The sequence below is a fragment of the Polypterus senegalus genome, chromosome 5 (genome assembly GCF_016835505.1).
Source record: "Polypterus senegalus isolate Bchr_013 chromosome 5, ASM1683550v1, whole genome shotgun sequence".
NCBI lineage: Eukaryota > Metazoa > Chordata > Cladistia > Polypteriformes > Polypteridae > Polypterus > Polypterus senegalus.
In genome coordinates, this window is record NC_053158.1 from 172,594,642 (window position 1) to 172,615,461 (window position 20,820).

Below are 20,820 nucleotides of genomic sequence, written 5' to 3' on the forward strand. Positions count from 1 at the left end.
GACAAAATTTATAAGTTATTAGAGTCAGGACTGTCAGGCAGGTTGCCATGGGTTTACTGATAAGGATAAGTGGAAATGCTTGCTGTTCCACCTGCTGAGTTTGACTTTTGTTTAGCATTATAACCTTTTTCATTTGAAGGTACGTCTCACTGCAACTGCAAAATTAGGATGCATGTGCCCCACAGATACTTTAACCTAGTTGAGTACAGCTTCCTAATATGATATTTTCCAATTAACCCGTGATAGTACATAAAAGCATTATGTGACTATTGTATATATCCATACAATAGTGTTAATGCCTCGTTCCAACAGTGAGGTCTTTGAAGAAGCAGGTAGGAAATGAACTCAGGTGTTGAAAATTGAACTAAATTCACTATGGTAGCTTCCAGCCTTCATGTATTACAAACAGGAGCTTGAGACATTGCTTCCCTGCCTATGAACGAGGATGTTTAACTCTTCATAAAGAAACAGTGTCTATATACTAGTCGTAGCAGCAGAGAACATCTGCTTTCAGACATTTCTATGGTTTCTTTATTAATTTGGGACATAAGTGCAGACATGACAGCTTGGAATTGATCACATAGCTTAAACACCTGTCACAGCTGTAGGAAGAATAAAGAGAGCAAAAACTGTAAGAGTATAAATGTAACAAATGCTTTTGTTTTAGATGCAATCTTTTTTAAAATTCACATCATTTTCTTTTACAAAAACTAAAAGGATAGACAACATACCAATCTTTGCACTGCCAGTCTACTAAACATGCCTGTAAGCAGAAAAAAGCAAACCAGCATATGTTTATATAATACTAGCTGTACCCTGCAGCTCCACCAACGTAGTAGAGAAATGGGACAAACTTTAAAATTCAATTTAAAAGAAAAAAAAATTTAATTCTGGCCAAGCGGAAGGTAGATATGCTCCACCGTCAAACGTTGGCATTGTATCTGATTGTGTTCAGCTCTGACAGGAGAGCATCCCCCGCGTGGGCAGAGAAGCACGTGGCCGTGATATCTCTGGCAATGAGCAGCTACCATGTAAGACACACATAGCTCTGATCTCTCTCTCAAAAACGTCAAATGTTACTCCTTAACAATCTGTAGATCAGTGTTTCTCAAACTCAGTCCTGGGGACCCCCTGTGGCTGCAGGTTTTTGTTCCAACCAGATTCCTAATCAGTGACAACACCTGATAGCACTGATCTCATTTAATTAGCTGCTTTTTTTTTTTGTTCAACATTCAGAAAAGCATGGCTGCATGATTTTTACATTTATAAGACATTTATAAATATTTCTGCTTTTGCTATAAATTTAAATGCTTAACTTTCTTTTGTTGATTTCATTATATTTTGTCCTTTCTCTGTGCAGTTTTTCCCTCTTCATTGTATCTTAATGACAACTTAAAACGAGCAGATCAGACACATTGGTAAACAACACTGAATTGTGAAAGGCTGTAACTACTTTAGCGTCAGACCCACTAATTAGTAAACAATGAATTAATTAAACAATTAGAACACATAGAAAAGTAGAATGAAAATCAAGATGAAAATACTGTTAAAATGAAAGAAATACATTATTCCTATATAACTGCTTGGTACATTTTAATATATATATATATATATTTTTTTTTTAGCAAACTTAGTTTTCTAATTTATTTATTGTTCCTTGAACACAGGACTTGGGAAATATCAGTTCACTTAATTAGCCCAGGAGTTCAATTAAAAACAGAAGCTGGTTAGAACAAAAACCTGCAGCAACAGGGGGTCCCCAGGACCGACGTTGAGAACCCCTGCTGTAGATGATAATGTCTGTTGAACAAACAGGTATTGCTAGCTAAACAGTGGCAAGGTACGCTCCAACACGTGGCAAGAGGTAGAGTGACTTGTATGGAGGCTGGCGTGTGAGTGAGGAGGGCCCTGCCCCCTGTCCCTCAGCCTGCAGCATCTCTCTCAAATTCGCACAAATAAATCGGTACTGCAGGCGAACTATACTTAGCACAATGAGAGAAGTCGCAAAATGTTCAAGCAAATAATAGAAAAAAACCACCCGATTTAAAGACAGACACTGGATTTTATTTATATATATATAATAGAGAGAGACACACACACACAGAGATACAGTCATATGAAAAAGTTTTGGAACCCCTCTTAATTGTTTGGATTTTTGTTTATCATTGGCTGAGCTTTCAAAGTAGCAACTTCCTTGTAATATTTGACATAACTTATGGAAACAGTAATATTTCAGCAGTGACATTAAGTTTATTGAATTAACAGAAAATGCATCATAACAAAATTAGACAGGTGTATACATATGGGCACCCCAACAGAGATATTATATCAATACTTAGTTGAGCCTCCTTTTGCAAATATAACAGCCTCTAGACGCCTCCTATTGCCTTTGATGAGTGTCTAGATTCTGGATGGAGGTATTTTTAACCATTCTTCCATACAAAATCTCTCCAGTTCAGTTGAATTTGATGGCTGTCGAGCATGGACAGCCTGCTTCAAGTCATCCCATAGATTTTCAATGATATTCAAGTCAAGGGACTGTGACGGCCATTCCAGAACGTTTGTACTTCACCCTCTGCATGAATGCTTTTGTAGATTTCAAACTGTGTTTTGGGTCATTGTCTTGTTGGAATATCCAACCCCTGCGTAACTTTAACTTTGTTACTGATGCTTGAACATTATCCTGAAGAATTTGTTGACATTGGGTTGAATTCATCCGACCCTCGACTTTAACAAAGGGCCCAGTCCCAGAACTAGCCACACAGCCCCACAGCATGATGGAACCTCCATCAAATTTGACAGTAGGTAGCAGTTATTTTTCTTGTAATGCGGTGTTCTTCTACCACCATGCAAAGCGCTTTTTTTTATGACCAAATAACTACAGTTTTGTCTCATCAGTCCAGAGCACTTTGTTCCAAAATGAAACTGGCTTGTCTAAATGAGCATTTGCATACAAAAAGCGACTTTGTGGTGTGAGTGCAGAAAGGGCTTCTTTCTCATTACCCTGCCATACAGATGTTCTTTGTGCAAATTGCTCTGAATTGTAGAACGATGTACAGATACACCATCTGCAGCAAGATGTTCTTGCAGGTCTTTAGAGGTGATCTGTGGGTTGTCTGCAACCATTCTCACAATCCGGCGCATATGCTATTCCTGTATTTTTCGTGGCCTCCCAGACCTGGGATTAACAGCAACTGTGCCTGTGGCCTTCCATTTCCTGATTACATTTCTTACAGTTGAAACTGACAGTGTAAACCTCTGAGATAGCTTTTTGTAACCTTCCACAAAACCATGAAATTGAACAATCTTTGTTTTCAGATCATTTGAGAGTTGGTTTGAGGATACCATGTGTTGACTATTTCAGAGGAGAGCCAAAGGGAAGCACAACTTGTAATTGACCACCTTAAATACATTTTCTCATGATTGGACACACCTGTCTATGAAGTTCAGGGCTTAACAAGCTAATCCAACCAATTTGGTGTTGCAAGTAATCAGTATTGAGCAGTTACATGCATTCAAATCACCAAATTTTTGCACAGCCAGTTTTTCACATTTGATTTAATTTCATACAACTAAATACTGCTTCATTAAAAATCTCTGTGCAGAACACACCCCAGTACTCCGATGTTCCTAGGAAATGAAAGACATACCTCTGTTATCTTTCTTTGTTGAAAGTATAGTTAATTATTATGCAGGCTGAGAAGGGTTCCCAAACTTTTTCATATGACTGTATATAGAGATAGATAGGTATATATATATATATATATATATATATATATATATATACTGTACATTAGAATATATATATAGATATAGATAGGTATTTATACTGTACATTAGAAGATATATATGTAGATATATTGATTGATAGATAGATAGATATAGGTTTAAAGCAACATGTGCTTACTGACATCAACAAATGTTATTATTGTATTTGCTAAAATGTATTTTATTTATGTTGCACCTTTCCCATGCTCAAAGCACTTAATAACACTTTTATTTAGTTATCCCATGTTACTCCAGTATCTCAGTCTCACTAAGGTGCACTTTCTGCCTTTGCTCATTGCTTGACTGCAACCTCACTGTTGTCTCCATGTGTTATAAAAGGCTCCAGTGCAGGAACACTTATATTTTTAAGTACTCGTTATGTGCAAAATAAGGAAGAACCAGCTAGAAAAGACTCGACAGACCGTTTTAACTGTATCTGTCAGAGGTCACTTTGTAATTTATAATATTTGATTTGATTCAGTTGTGCAATTTTCAGTGTCAAATTTCATGTCTGCTATATTGTAAACTGTTTTTCTCTGTTTTTTGAGGAAGGGTAATAAAGGGGTGGTGCCAACAATTTTTTTTTTTTACATTTCCTAAATGGTTTTCATCTTCAGATAGGTTTAATATTTAAAAGTTTTTATTATTCTGTCTAATTTGGAAACACTTATTTCAGGATTGTTATTTCTGTGTTCTCCATGCTTGATATTTAAAACCCTAAATATGCCATGAGACATCAAGCAAAGTGACACCTTTATTTGGCTAACTAAGCAGATTACAATATGTAAGCTTTTGAGGCAGCTCAAACCACTTCTTAAGGCAGTTGTCATTTTACTTGACTTCTTATTGCATCCATAATGGCTAACACGGCACAACATCTTACTACTACAAACCCCAAATGTATCATTTTACTAGCTTCTTTAACTGGTAAGTTTTTAATGATATCAAAATTATGGTGTATTGGTTTAGGATCGAAGATTTGCCACCTCCAACTAAGAAGCTGCCCCCTGAGTCCACACCTTTTGTTTTGTTCACTGGATTTGAACCAGCACAAGTTCAACACTACGTTAAGGTGAATTTTAATTCTTTTTTTGATTGTCCCGTCTTATTTCACTGTTAACATCTGAAAGATTAGTTAAGCTTAAGCCTGAGGCTTTGGATTCAAATATGTTACTGAAACTAGAATGGGTTTGTTGTTAATTCTTAATAACATAATAATTTTTCTTTTCAAATTAGAAATTATATGTACTTGGAGGAGAAGTTGCAGAAAATGTACACAAGTGCACACATCTTATTGCAAGCCGAGTGACACGCACAGTGAAATTTCTGACTGCAGTATCTATCGTTAAGCACATTGTTACACCAGACTGGTTGGAAGAGAGTTGTAAAGGTCAGAAGTTTATTGGTAAGCCATTCTGTTTCTTGTGTATTCCATTCAGTGCATGTTAAGCCGCTTATGAAATTATGCATAATATCAAAAACAAAGATATACACCTGGAAGAACAACCATGTGTTATTTAATTGTGGAATCTATGTGAATAATTCTGTTTGTCAATAGAGCATATAAATCAATGCTATCATTTATTGTTAGTACTTTTTGTGAGCAACTATTATTTTTTTTCTGCTAAAACAACTTAAGTGAGAGATGCTTGACAGAGCTGCTTATAGCCCGATAGCCAGGTAAATTTCCTCCCCTCTCATTCCATAATAGGCATGTATTTGAATAATTAAGCTTGACCAAGATCCTTTTGCAACTGTACCATTAGCCAGGTAATTAATTCAGGTAGCTTTCTTGAATTCCATCTGATAGCCAGCTGTGTTAATCAAGTTGAAATGATATCTCTGCAGAGACCATAAGGCCTAGAGGTGCTTGAAAGGATATTCATCTTAACCTTTGTAACTGGAGGCAAACCTTTTGCGTATTTTGATGGTCACATTTAAGGCCCTGTCAGATTACTCCTATAGTAATTTTTCAGTTGCAGACTTCATTTACATACTCTTAACAAATTGGATTCAGTCACCATCTGCTCCTGGGAGTTTCAGTATTGTAGTTTAATATATCCAGTGACTCAGTCCAACTAGTCTGTGACTGTCCCCGACAAAATTGCTCCAGGGAAACTGTATAATGGCTGACCCTACGCTCTGACCCCTAAAGGTCCTGCAGAAAGACATCAGGGATTAACAGATTATATCAAAATCAAAATGAAATTGGTTTGATTTTTGTTATATGATCTAGGGATAGACGTGTGTGTGTGTGTGTGTGTGTGTGTGTGTGTGTGAGAGAGAGCTGACAACCAATGGGCACTTGCCTAAAAGTGCAATGCGTATATTGTACCAACAAGGATTAAGTAACACTTTGTTTTGGACCTAGTCTGGACTGCGTTTGCAGCTGAACTCACTGTTCCTGGAAAGCATTTGTACAAAACTCCTTTAATGGGCAGCACATTATTACATGCCAGGGAAAGGGCCATGTTTCTGATGCTTTAGAAATATGAAACTGTACTGGAAATTATCATGGAGTCTTCTCATGTAATCTGACATCCTCGGATGACTAACAACATTCCTTTCGCATTGAAGTCGTGTAACGTACAACCAGCTTTAGACATCAATGAGAAGGCCTTGACCTATACCTTATGGTAAATTCTGAAGCAATCAGTAGAAGCTATAGTTGCTCTTAGAAACTAGGTGCATCAATGTTCTACCACGTCTTGGAGGCAAGAAGGTCACTGTTTGAAGCCTCCGGGGTTAGACACTTATTAGACTCTATCTGAAAATCCTGCTTGTGACTCCTGTTCTGTAACAGCGACTGAACCCAGTCTGGGAGATGATGACTTAACTGCTTGATGAAACTCTCAGCACGTACAGTAAATTTAGAAGGTATTCAGACCAGTTCACTTCACACACACTTAATTGTGTAGTAGACTTTATTTTAAATGGATAAATTTGCCATTTTTGTCTATCAATCAAGATAGACAGATAGATACTTTCTTTATCTCCAAGGGGATAAGTCACATACCAATTGTAACAAAGTGAAAACACGTTTTCAGAAAGGTTTGCACACTTAAAAATCCATAATCTCTCATTTATATATGTATTTCTGCCTTTCATTAAGTCCTCGTCCTCAGTGTCTTTGTCTTCTCTACATAGTGGTCATCCACTATAATGAAGAAGTAAATCTAATAGAGATTGTGAATGTTCCCCAACGTGCTCTGCACAATGTACCTTGTACAGAAGCTGGTAGAAAGTATTGATCCAAATGCTATGGCAGCATGTCCCACAATCCTTTGCCACTTTATGGAAGTGCTCCTATAGCCATTGTCACCAGCACTATCCTATTGTCATATCTGTCCAGAAAGCATGTTGTGCTGTCATGGCATTATAAGCTAAAAGATGATCAGCATCAATTGTTGGTTTACCTAATCGTGTTTCTCTTACTGGAAAAATGAAGGTTTAGAGCTTTCTTCTTTTAAGTGACTTTCAGGAAGATTCTACCCATACTTATTTTAATGGTAGAATTTCCTTTTGCAATGCCATGAAGCCAAATCATAAACAATCAGGTTTCACCTCTGGGCTGGTTGTGTTTACGCAGACATGTTTTTTTCTTAAATACTTAAAGAAATCATTGTATTCCCCATGAGCCGCACTATTAACTAGCAGTTGTGGAAGTGGATTCAACAGGTTTGAGAGTGTAATGTCACGTTACATATCCGATTGCAGATCCTAGGCTTGGTGTAGAAATAAACAACATTTCTGTTGCCTACAGCTAATATTTTTTAAATAATGTAACTTCCAGCTATATTATTGAAATTTGATTTGACTGCATCACTTAAAAAGGAAGGAAAATACCCAGTGTTATACACAAGACAGCAAAGCATTTCTACTGCTTAGATGAGTTTTTTTTAAATCTAATTGATGAATGTTCACTTGGGGTTTTCCGCCACTTAAAACGTATCCTGCGGTGTAATCACTGAGCTTGTGTTCAGATTTCTTTTTTTATTTTCTAGTTATTATTTTCTGTTTTAGTGTTGATTAAGAAGTTAAACAATTAAAGATGGAACAAAAATCTGCTGTCCTTCAGGTCCGAACATGAGGGTCCCTGGTTTAGACATTAACTAATTTCTTTGGAGATGATGTTATTTCTTTGCAAAATGATTTTATTATACATAGTAAATTACATTAAATTTAGCTATTGTTGCTCAGCTTGTTCCGTTTATTTTGTTCTCATCTGGATTGCCTTCAATGTGGATTTTGCATGTCGTCGCAGCATTCATTAGGTTTACCCTGGAGATTCTAGTTTCCTTTAATATTCCAAATTTGCTGCTTAGAGCTGACCCAGCACAGAAGCTTGTGGTGAACTGGTGTCCCCTTCAGCTCCAACACTGGCATATAGTCTCTGCTTCCACAAGACTTGGTTTGAATGAGCAGTAAACTAATTTTCCATTTCTTCTTTTTTTTTTTCTTTCTATCGATAATAATAAGTACAACAAGAAAAGTACATTCATTTGAGTTATAGTATTACAGATGAAAACTCTTTTTTACTGTTTGGATTGGTGGAGAGATTTTCATCATATTGATGTGTCGATTTGTAATTGTTTCTGTTTTTCTAGTACATTAGGTATAAATTCCTTGAAATAATGAAACTCCTATTAAAAGGGTGAGGGAATGTATATAAAGACATTCATCCAAATCTGCTATAAACTTGTCAAAATTGTTGCATATCTTTGAAAGAATCCTGAACGGTGTGATACAGCTAGATGCTTATAATGACACTGAATGGGTTTTATTCTTGTAGATGAAGCGAATTTCATGCTGAGGGATGCGGAGGCAGAAGTATTGTTCTGTTTCAGTTTGGAAGAAACCCTAAAGAGGGCTCATGCTGCTCCTTTATTCAAGGTATGGAGATTGTTATTTATTAGTATGTTATGAAAATGTCATTTTAAAAACTTTTCTAAACCAAATTTGGAATTGTACTGAGCATTATGCCTGTTATTATTTCCTGCCTGTCTGGGATGCCTTTGCATTTATCAGGATGCTTATATTAGCCAAGTATCTTACCAGGTTTGCTTATGAACATTTCCTGCTGCATTATACACAAAAGAATAGCCAACCATAGCTGTGACAGACAGACAAATTCACAGAAACTGAAAGTATTGTAAAAGCTCAGTACTTGTTATTACTTACTTGACAGTCTTTGGCATTCATTTTTGTCAAGAATGTCAGTATTATATGCTATCGGTGTAAGGATCTGGATTTGTGTGGCCAATTCTCAATGTCCATTTAAGCAATACCTTGAAATGAAACCCAAGTGCTGAAGCTATCTTCAACAACCTGTGGCCATTCAAGAGGACCGATAAAATGTAACCAAAAAGTTCACATTCCTGTTGAGTGCCACAACATAACCTTGGCTTTCATTTTTTTATATCAGATAGAGGGCAATCCTTTCCAACAATATAATAATCACAAAGAAAACACAGATTCAAACTGCAGTCCAGTCCAAAATATGACACCACTCTGTACTCCATCATCCATTCCAAGAGGGTTCTTTCATTTTGTGGAAAAGTAGACACCAGCCCCTGTTTGTTTTTACTAACTTACTAATTTAAACTTGCATATTTGCTTTTGAATGCCCAGTATACTGTTCATTATTATTTATTTTATTTTTTTTTTTTTTGAGCTAACAGAATACAAATGATTGCATGGTGTTAGTTTTTTCTCTATCGTTGGAGCCTTTATAAGTTCAGTAATTGATTTATCTATTAGTGGTGAGAAGCAAACAATCAATCTTAGATTTTTCAGTCCACCGCTTAGACTTTATGCCATACTTCTTAACATCTGGAGCCTTTTTCTAGTCAAGTCCAACCAGACAAGGAAGTCATTCTCTGGCATGCCGTTAATGGGTGTGCTGAATGTCATAACTGCAGTGTAAATTTTCACAACTTTATGAATGTGAGAGTTATTGCAAAATTTTAACTTTGGTGTTTAGGTGAGTAGTCTTCCTACAGAGAAATAATTTTACCTTTTCTAAAGACCGCTTGTTATCAGTTGTGAGTTTTTCATAGTTACACTTGTTGTTTGTGTGTAGATCTAGGCACTTTACAAGTTTATCGCTACTATACAGTTTATCGTTGTGTTGTGTTGCACATGTACTGTATAGTTTTTAAAGTTTAAGTATACTAAGGCTGTGTGACTTGCTCAGTGTCACCTGATGAATAAAGCAGACACTAAACTAGCAGCTTCTTAGTGTAAAGTCTGCAATATCATGGATAATGTTTTGCTTTTCACACTGACTCTAATCCTTAAGTTCTTTGATATATGGATGCATATACTGCACATTTTAGTAATATATAGCCCTTTCACCTGGACAGGATTGTTAGCCAAAGTGTGCCTCTTAGGCAGTTGGGATTTTAGCCACTAAGGTGCACCCTCACTCATATAGTGCGATTTCACCCAAGCCTACACTCTTCACAGACCTTATTGAGGATGTCCCCTCTCGCATCTACTGACCTGAAATGAATAATGAGAAACTGCAGGAAAAAATGGCTGTGGAGACACACTGTTCAATGTTATCTAAGTGTAATAAAACACACAGAAGTATAGGCAGAAGTACTACTACATCAGATGTACAGTCTGGGTTCTTGTAGCTGCAGCTGGTTTAAGATGATTTTCATTATCTGTCCAGGCTGCACAATTCTGAGTTATAGAGTTTCTCCAAAGTCATACTCAGAAGCAACAGGAGACCCTCTCTCTAAGTTATTGTCTGGTTTATATGTCCTTGAAGTATTTGGTGGAGGGATAGAGTCCACATCAAAGACAAGCTGAACTGGTCTTGTAGCACAGAGAACTATATAAAAAACAGCAGAGCTGGCTCTTTTTTCTTAGCAAACTGCATTTTCTAATGTGGATAATAATGTACTTCACATCTTCTATAACTAGGTGATGGCCAGTGCAGTTTTCTATATTGTGATGTGCTGGGCTGGTAACATCACTTCAAGAGAGGCTCACCAAATCAACCAAGACTTTTAAAGGGCAGGCTTGGTTATAGGACTCGCTCTCAACTACTTGCAAGTAGTAGCAGAGGAGAGAATTTAAACCAAACTGAGTGCCATTATGAACAATTCTGCGCATCCTCTCTTCGACACACTAACACTGAGGACTTTTGGCCTTTGAATTATTCAGCAGAAGTGTGTCAAGAAACCCTACTGGGGCTCATTTATACCAACAGCAATATGTCTGCATAATGTCTCATTGTGACTGTGACTATCAAATTGGATGTTTTCTTTCTTTTTGGTCATTCTTGTGTGTACTGTATGTATATATCTATCTGTTGTGAGCCATGCCCGGACACCATCCGACAGACACTGCATCTTTATAAAAAGGTCTTTTATTTTTTCCTCCATCTTAAATACACACAACTCAGTCCTGCAAAGTCCACTGGGCTTTCTTGCCCCAATCCCCTTGATACTGGGCCTCTCTCACTCTGTCCCTTGGACTGCCTTTCCTCTCTTCATGGGAGCCTCGTCCTGCTCCCACTCCCGACTCTAGCTCCCAGACTGTAGGAAGGCAGGCCCTTTTATTTTCACCCGGATATGCTCCAGGTGCTCCCTCTGACGTCACTTCCTGGTGTGGCAGAAGAGCACTCGGAAGCACTCCGGTCGTCCCTGGAGGAATTCTCCTCCATCTTCCCGGGTGTGGCGGAAGTAAATCAATCCCGGGCCCTCTGAGACTCGGAGCACCCCCTGGCGGTGACAACAGGTTCCAATAGGCGTAAGCCTCCTTGTTCCTCTCCTGTGGTCCTCCTCTGTTCCAGGGCGGTTGCCCCCTCGTGGCCCGGAGGACGTACATGCCATCTTCCGCTCCTTCCAGGCATCCCGGCCGGGTTGTAGCCCCAGCAACTCGCCACACTGTCAAACAATCAACCTCTCTATGTCTGGCATGTATATCCGATGAGTGCTCACTCATACTTCCTTGTTATCCTTTCTCCAAAGAAAACCAGTCAGCATATCTTTAATTTAAAAAAAAAAAAATGCTTAACCAAGATAACCAATTCTAGCAGTGTAAGGTCTGCATTTTAGTGTACACTTCACAGTCCATGTAATCCCTCCTGTGGGCGCGCCTCCATCATCAGAATGGTACAGAAAAAACTTAAACGTAATTCAGAATTGTGAATGTTTTGCAAATTCCAAAATTTTTGTGCAAATATCAAAGCTCAATGGTTAAACATGGTATTACAAGAGTAATAAGCTTCCCCGTAGACACTTTATTTTGCTGTTAATTGTTGTTTTGGTCAATTTAAGTTACTTTTTCTGTGGCAGTTTTTCTAATCAAAGGTTTATAGAGTACTTACACATTTTCAGGAGTAATATGGCAAATTAGATTACATGGTCACAATGGTTATGTATATAGACTCAAACCTGTCCAGTCAAATAAACAATAATAAATACATACTGTATAGTATCTCAAGTTAAAATATAATCATGCTAATAAGACAAGTCCATTTGACAGCGCAAGAGAGTAAAACAAACTTTTTAACAGCATATATAAAGAAAATCTTTTAGGAATTTCCCATCTGTTGGAGCAAGCAATGTCTGAGTTGTGCTGAGCTAGCCCAACTGGCCACCTTCTCCCTCATAGACATTCTCTTTAAAATTGACATGACCTTAGGCAGAAATTTGAGCAGCATATTCTGTGGGTGTATATCATACTTGAAATCAAATTGTATATTAACAATTTTTCTCTTGATCCAAAGCAGAAGAAAAAACAAATAAATGTCTTCAGTGAAACATAAGTATTCTACGGGAGAGTTAATTTATTTATTTATTACTTTGAAGGGAAAGTATTTCTATATTACACCTGGAATCTGCCCCAGCCTTTCAACAATGAAGGCCATTGTAGAGTGTGCAGGTGGGAAGGTGTTAACTAAGCAACCTTCATTTCGTAAAATCATGGAACATAAGCAGAATAAGGTAAGAGTCCATATAAAAACAATTTAAACTTTTATAGTGGCACAGATATGATCAATAATTGTATGTTATGTTGGGATTTTCAGCAAATTGGCAGTTCAGTTGTTTTATTTTTTTTCCCATGGCTGGTGCTTGCTAGTTATGGGCCGAGGTGCAAAAGTACATAGATACCAAAACCCTAAACCTCACTGTTGTCAGTACCATATTATCCTTCTAAGTATGGGTGCAGTTGGAATGGAGTGTATTTTATTGTGTTATCAATTGCAAGGTACAAACTAATCTCTTAGGCCCTTTTCTTAATGGGAACAGAAAGAAATGTCAAAAACAACTATACAACTTTGCCAGTAACCTCTTACCGGTCTCATTGTCCTAGCTGTATCTTGCATATTCGACACGTAGGACCTCTGTAGTGAACTGTTTGCTGACTACAGCTGTTGTTCCTTCCAAACCTTTACTTCAGCCCAGTTTACCACCATTAGAGAGGTTCACAAGAGTGTTCTCTCGTGCCCTTAAGGTACCACAGCTAGGTAAGGAATGAACAGTCCAGTTTCTCAGCTTGCTAACAACAATCGGACAAAAGATATTGATTTCATTTTCAATTTAAAGTCGTATTTATTTGTCTCAAAAGCATTTGCAGCAAATATAAAAAAAATGAAGTATTATACAACTTGGGTGGCCTCATGCAGTCTTCACTTAGTACAGGATAACAATTACCTTCTTTACTTTAGATGCAAAGTATTTACCCTTAATCAAAAAATGAAAATAATGAAAAGAGAGAGCTCCTTGGAAAGTGCTAAACAGCAGCAGATAGCAAGTTCCATGAAAGGGTCTGTTTCAGGAAGAGAAAGGCTCTTAGCAAGTGTCCGTTTTTACAAGTGCACTGAGCTCTTTGAAAAAAAAGTGTCAGAAAAACAACAACTGATCTAAAAGAGAAATCCGTTTTTACAAGCTGCACCAGGATCATTATCAAGAAGTAGTTTAGCTGCGGTGAGGTGGCACCCTGCCTGGGGTTTGTTTCCTGCCTTGCACCCTGTGTTGGCTGGGATTAGCTTCAGCAGACCCCTGTGACCCTGTAGTTACGATATAGTGGGCTGGATAATGAATGGATGGAAGAAGTAGTTTAGAGAAAACTAAGTAAAATAAAAGGCAACCACTCTGTCCAACACTTTGTATCCAAAATGAACACCTGGCTTACTTGTTTTCAACTTGTTGTTATAAGCAGAGCTTGCTGTTTCTCAAAACACACAGAAAATATTATTGAAGCATTATCACAAAGTCAAGGTTATCTTCCAATTAAAGACAAAAGCTGCATTTTATAACTTAGCAAATAGTTATATCTTTAAAGTTCTATGTATTCCCAGAATACATGATACTTCTGTTTATCTTGAAGAGAATTTCAGGCTAAGGCATTATTTCCTGAAATTTGTCAGGTTAATAGGTTAAAGTACCTCCCATTCAGGGCGATACATAATATTTTAAATGAAAATAAACGTCTCTTAAAAAGAACAGTTAGCAATATTCCTAAATAGCAAGGTGTTCTTTCCTGCTATTTAACTTGCAAAATGGGCACATTCAGACACCTCTGTTACATTCTTAACTGTTTAGAATTGGATGCCTTGCATTTCCCTTGCACAGGTCGTGCTTTCATTTTTTTGATTTGATGATGCTTTGAAACATAAATTTCTTTTAACTGTAAAGACCATTTGGCCTTAACTCTCAAGCCTTCAGTTCCTATTTACCTAACATTTACAGCATAACTCTTTTACTCATTTTGATTATACTACTCCATAACAGCCTCTCTTTGTGAAGACATATTTTTCTGTTGGCCTTTGCAATGTCAAAAATGTCATCTACATTAAAAAGAATGCTGCATTCTAAACATATTAAACCCCATGATAAAACAAAATTCACTTCCGCATGTGAGTGAACTGAAAAGACTGGGAACTGCACTGACTCAGCAGTCTCACAGTAGGTCTGAATGCCTCCATCCAGGCAAGTTATCTGCCAGAGTCTGCATTCTTGATGATGATGATCTGTGCAGTACTAAAGACCCCTAGTTAGCAAGTTATTATTAAAATGGTGTGCAGGTTTGTTGAGGACCATCATGGTCACACACTTGGCACCAGCCTTAGTTAACTAGGTCCAGTGAATATGAAAAACACAGTTCGATAATTCAAATTCAAGTTTATTGTCATGTACAATCAAAGTAAAAAGTATGTGAACCCTTTGGAAGTATCTGGTTTACTGCTTGAATTAGTCATAAAAGGTGATCTGATCTTCATCTAAGTCACTGGTACTGATATTCACAATGAGCTTAAGCCAACGACACACAAAAAATTCTACTGTTTCATGTCTTTATTTTACAAATGCATTCAACGTTCACAGTGGTAGTGGAAAAAGTAAGATAACATTGGGATTTACTAACTGGTTTTACCCTCCTTTGGCAGCAATGACCTCAACCAGGCACTTCCTGTTACTGCAGATCAGACCTGCACATCGCTCGGGGGGAATTTTAGCCCATTCTTCCCTGCAGAACTGCCTTAACACTTCCATATTCTTTGGTTGTCTTCTGTGTATGGCTCTCCAAGTCATTCTACAGCATCTCAAAAGGATTGAGATCTGGGCTCTGACTGGGCCACTCCAAAAGGGGGAGTTTGTCCTGTTGCATCACCCTGCCTCTTCTGAGCTTAAGTTGATGGACAGACACCCTAACATTATCCTGGAGAATTTGTTGATAAACTTGTGAATTCATTTTCCCCTCAATGATGACAAGCTGTCCAGGACCTAATGCAGCAAAGCAGGCCCAAATCATGAAGTTCCCTCCACCATACTTTACTGTAGGGATGATGTTTTGATGTTGATATGCAGTGCCCTTTTTACGCCAAATCAAGTTCTGCTTGTTCCTCCCAAATAGTTCAATTTTGGTTTCATCACTCCACAAAACATTTTCCCAGTACTGTTGTGGAGTGTCCACGTGCTCTTTCGCAAACTTGAGGCGTTCAGCAATATTCTTTTTTGATAGCAGTGGCTTCCTTCTTGGTATCCTGCCATGGACTCCTTTCTTGTTCATTGTTTTGCTAATAGTTGACTCATGAACAGTGATGTTAGCCAGTTCTGATGACTTCTTCAAGCCCTTTGCTGTCACTCTATGTTCTTCTTTTCCTCATTGCTGACTTTGCGTTGTGCTCTTGGGATCATCTTGGCAGGGCGCCCACTTCTAGGCAGAGTAGCCACAATACCAAATTGTCTCCATTTATAGACAGCTTGTCTAACAGTAGACTGTCTAAAATCTTTGAGATGACTTTGTAACTCTTTCCAGCCATATGTAGATTAACAATTCTCGATCATAGCTCTTCAGACAGCTCTTTTGTGCGAGGCATGATTCCCATCTGGATATGCTTCTTGTCAAAAACTCAAACTTTATAGTGTTTCCTATCAAAGTAATTTTAGGGACACACCCCTAAACTCATTTCATTAAATGGACTCCAAGTGTGCTAAATTCTGACAGCAATTAGCTTTTTAAAAAGTCATTACCTTAGGGTTCACTTACTTTTTCCAACCTTCAGTTTCACAGTTTGAAATTTATTCAATATAGTCAAACATTCTCTAAAAATCTGTGTATCTTTAGTTATAGGAAACTGCGTTTGTTCTTTATTGTGACTGACATGAAGATACGACTATGTTTTATATGGGAATTACACATAAATATAGATAATTCCTAGGGGTTCACATACTTTTTACTTTGACTGTATGTCTAGTACAATTATATTCTTTCTTGTATGTCTCATTAGAACAGAGGCAATGATAAACAAGTTAGTTTTATGTTACATTATTTTGTTTTTATGATTTGGCTGTTCAGTAACCTTACAATGTAAACTGTCCGTGAGTTCAATGGTTGCAAGTGCCAGTGGTTTTATACAGTTAGAATGATGGAGTGAGAAAAGTGACTGTGCAAGATGGCTGAGGTCCACTGCATGCCTTTGTAAGGCAGTTTATGCTGTACATGCACTGAGCAGAAAGCAGTTATGTTGCCAGTTAGAAAGGACCTTACTGTACATCTATAGACGTTTGCGAGAAATGATGAAGAAATCTGCACTCCTGAACCCAAGTAATTTAGCAATAAATTTCCACCAGTAGTGGAAACATATGGAAAAGTTTTCATAATCTGTGTAAAGTGTGTAATTTTTGCATGTGCTTTTTTCACCTCTTTTACAGAGCTTACCTGAAATAATTCTAATCTCTTGTGAAAATGATCTTCACTTGTGCAGAGAGTACTTTGCCAAAAATATAGGTAAATGATCTTTTTGTTACATTTGGCTGTGGAAGATTTAAAATATTTTACTAAAGAATTGTGTTTGATTTTTCAATTAAATTTTCTCTAACAGATGTTCACAATGCAGAGTTCATCCTGACTGGTGTGCTCACACAAACTCTTGATTACGAGTCATATCCTTTTTTCTATATCTTGGATTTTAAGTATATTTTGGATGCAAATTGAATTCAGTTTGAGGCAGTGCCAAAACTTTGTTAAAGGGCATCTCTTTCCACTAAATCATGCGTTTTAGTAAGTATTATTTTTAACTGTCTCTAAATAGAGAGAAGTTTAATTACGCTGAGAATTCTTGTACCAGGGAGTATATTTTATAGGGGGCTCATGCTACCTAAAAAATAGGCTCTTTTTTATAGCAGCAAAAAGCAGAAAGTTTAAAACACTAATCGTCATTAGTACAATCTAGACAAAAACAGGCCATTCAGCCCAACAAAGCCCGCCAGTCCTTTCCACTGAATTCTTCCAAAATAGCATCAAGTCTTCATTTGAAAGTCCCTAAAGTTCTACTGTCTATCACACTACTTGGTAACTTAACATCATCAACATCATCATCAGGAGGTTTTTCTCTTTACACAGAGAACCGTAGAAGAATCGAATAATTTGCCAAGTAGTAGTGGGTGATACAGCCTCAAATTTATATCACAATATTTCATGGCATTTGCGATAATGTTATTTATGATAATATAAAAAAAATAATTAACATCTTATCAGTGATTGCAGCTTTCAGGCAGCAGTATTTATTAGTGCAAACAAAATGAAGGGCATTTTCCATCCGTCTTTTCCAATGAGCTTCTGTCATTGATGACAGACTACCTAATTCAAAGTGTGAATCTATTGCCACAAAGTGCCAGCAGCATTACAGTGCAATAGTAGTGACACAGCAAAAGTCAAATGTAAGCACAAAAGGTAGTGTTTTCCCTGGAAATCTTAAGTAAAAGTATGACATCTACTTAACACTTTAGTTTAACAGTAATAAACAATAACTAAAGTAACTTAACTTTCAGGAGCCTAGCACAATATTGTCATCTAATAAAACTGACCTCAGATTTTAAATACAAATGTAAAGAAACAGCAGCAATCCAACAGACCTTCACTCAAATTGTAAACAATCACTGCTTATAAAATAAAACAAAAAGCTGTCAAAACTTAAATAATAGTGACCTTACATCTTTATTTTTCTTGCATAGTGTTCTTGCATATTTTACAAAGTATTGTGCTTTGTTAAAGGTCTGACCTGTTGTAGCCAAACCACTTCCATACTATTGAAGTTGCTCCCTTTTTAGGTACTAAATCTTCATCGTAGGCTTACACGCTTCTCTTGCTCTCAGACATGTTTGGGCATAAGTCGTCATTGGAAATATAAATGTATCACATTGCTATATGATTGATACTGCGAGATCAAACTTTTTTATCGTGTAAAAATCTATACCGGTGTTACCGTGGACGATATGATATGGCTCTGTCCTACCAAGCAGTGTGGTAGACTGTAGGACTTCAGGGACTTTCTAAACTTGACTTGATGTTATTTTGGAAACACTAAGTGGCTAGAAATGATGAGCTTTGTTGGGCTGAATGACCTGTTCTAATACAGATTGTTCTAATGTTCAAATCAATGAAAACTAGCACTTAGCTTGATTTGTATTGCGGATTTTAACTTTTTGAAACAAATAGCTGTTAGAGTGGTACGTCACCAATACGATGTCTGTTACAGTGGGGACATGGGCATGTGTGTTGTCAGTGACCGAAGCCTTGGCTCTTCTGCATTATTCATGTGGCTTAGTTTATAGAAAAACAAACCCTTGGTTCCTTGAATTTCAGCAGGACAGCACTTAGATGTTAATTATTTTATCAACAGCCAATGAGAGTGAGTGTTAACTGAATTATATGAATGTGTTTACAAGAGATGCTCCAGTAAATCCTGCAGTTATCAAAGATGCCTCTTCTCACTCCTTCATATTCTGGAATGTTCCTGCTTATATAAAATGTGTTGCGCCTGACCATATCATTAAATTTAAATGTGCATGCAATGTTGGAATAAGAAGAGAGATTCTCTGGTACAACAGGCTTCTTCCACTCAGTCGAGTTTCTTCATCAAGTCTATTGATATGGTGCTGTTTGTGATTGCACTGCAATCGTTTTTGAATCCTGTCATGTTGTTCATCGATTAATGGACAGGCTCTAGCTCTTTACATAAAATGGAAGAAAGTATATGCATGAATTTCATATCCTACGTATCAAAAATTAAGTGTAGTTTTTAAAAGGACAAAAGTAACAAGAAAACCTCCACTGTCCTTTACCTGCTTTTTAGAGTGCAGTGTTTTCTGGAGTGAGGAGTCTGGCCCTTGACAGATGGATCTAACCCTCAACCCAAAAGTTTTACTTTTGTTAATTAAATTACATTTTGTTGGTGTTGATTTTGTGGTTAACAGGATGCATTTGATTAGGATGGCATATTCATAAAACATGCAAGGTAAAATTAGGGTGTTTGTAATTCTTGAATCCATGAAAGTTTTTATTACCGAACTAGAGGGGTTCGCCACCTGCTTGCTTCACTTGCCAACCCCCCTCTTAAATGAGGATACAATGGGAAACAAATACAGTTTTTTTTTTATCTCCTCTTTGCTCGATCAACTGCTGCTGCCATGCCAGGTGATCTGCATCTCATGCTACGCTTCAAACATTTAAAACCTTGTACAGCAACTGTCCTACTCTTTGTCTTTTATTTCCGGCCCTGGGCATGGGTAAATCTCTTGGCACAAAGTCTCGTCTCGCCAGATGTAAGTTCTTGATATTTTTTAGTTTATAATTTAAAAACAGAATAAGAATCTGAAAATCTAACAACATCACATTAAAGTTCGATTAAATTCTGAAAAGAATGACACCAAACCTACATATATGTAGGTTTTAAAATAAATCCAATTTAAAGTGTGACAAAAAATATGACATAAAAACGTCACATAAAATCATTGCACAAAATCTTTGCACTTTTAGGCTTAGGATTTTATGTATATAGAGTAGATTCTACACTACAATTAAGTTTACACATTGATATCAGCGTTATTACAGTACTGATCAGCCATGTTTTATACCTTGAAATTTTTGCCTAGCTTGCAGGATGCTAGTTTATACATTCTTCTTTTTTTCCTTAATTATCACACATATAAATTTACATGATTTCATCAGTGAAGAATGAGATGAAGACGGAAGATATGGAGAAACCCCGAATCTGGCAGTCTTAAGTGATGAAAGGCAAAGTAGCAAAAATCTATTCTGTTAGATTTTTGAATATTATTTTGTAAGATAATTACTGATTTCAACATACATTGTTGTTAATGTTCTGTTTTAAGTAACAGTACTGTTGTTGGACTGGAGAAAAGTTGCACCATTATAGTAAAGTGTAAAGGGCTACTGTTTTAAATTATGTATGTTCAGATGATCTTAATTATTTTATATTGTACAGTTTTTTAATTCACTGCAATTGTTTTACTGTTTGTGCCCTATTTTGAAATAAAAAAAGTTTTCTGTTTCATTTTGCATTTTTTGAAAAATTCTTTATTTTACACCCCCTTTGGCAAAAAAAAAAAAATCACAGCTTCCAAATGTTTTCTGAGCCTTTGAACTTTTGTTTTGGAACATTTTCCTCATTCATTTTTGCAGGTCACGTCCAACTGTGATATCAATGGACTGTCTTTCATGCACAGCATGTTTAAGATCTACCTGCAGATTTTCAATGATGCACAAGTTCAGGAGACTTCACCTTGT

General features: G+C 37.0%; 1 protein-coding gene across 1 annotated transcript in view; it reads left to right on the plus strand.

The window, feature by feature from the left end:
• paxip1 (PAX interacting (with transcription-activation domain) protein 1) overlaps positions 1 to 20,587 on the plus strand; it is a 99,242-nt gene extending 78,655 nt beyond the window's left edge. Inside the window, exons 15-21 of the mRNA XM_039753632.1 lie at positions 4,738 to 4,840; positions 5,005 to 5,173; positions 8,561 to 8,661; positions 12,597 to 12,731; positions 16,944 to 17,019; positions 17,114 to 17,174; positions 20,217 to 20,587. Of these exons, the coding sequence (XP_039609566.1) occupies positions 4,738 to 4,840; positions 5,005 to 5,173; positions 8,561 to 8,661; positions 12,597 to 12,731; positions 16,944 to 17,019; positions 17,114 to 17,174; positions 20,217 to 20,232 (661 nt within the window). The 3' untranslated portion in view covers positions 20,233 to 20,587. The remainder of the gene's footprint in view (positions 1 to 4,737; positions 4,841 to 5,004; positions 5,174 to 8,560; positions 8,662 to 12,596; positions 12,732 to 16,943; positions 17,020 to 17,113; positions 17,175 to 20,216) is intronic.
• The last annotated feature ends 233 nt before the right edge of the window (positions 20,588 to 20,820 follow it).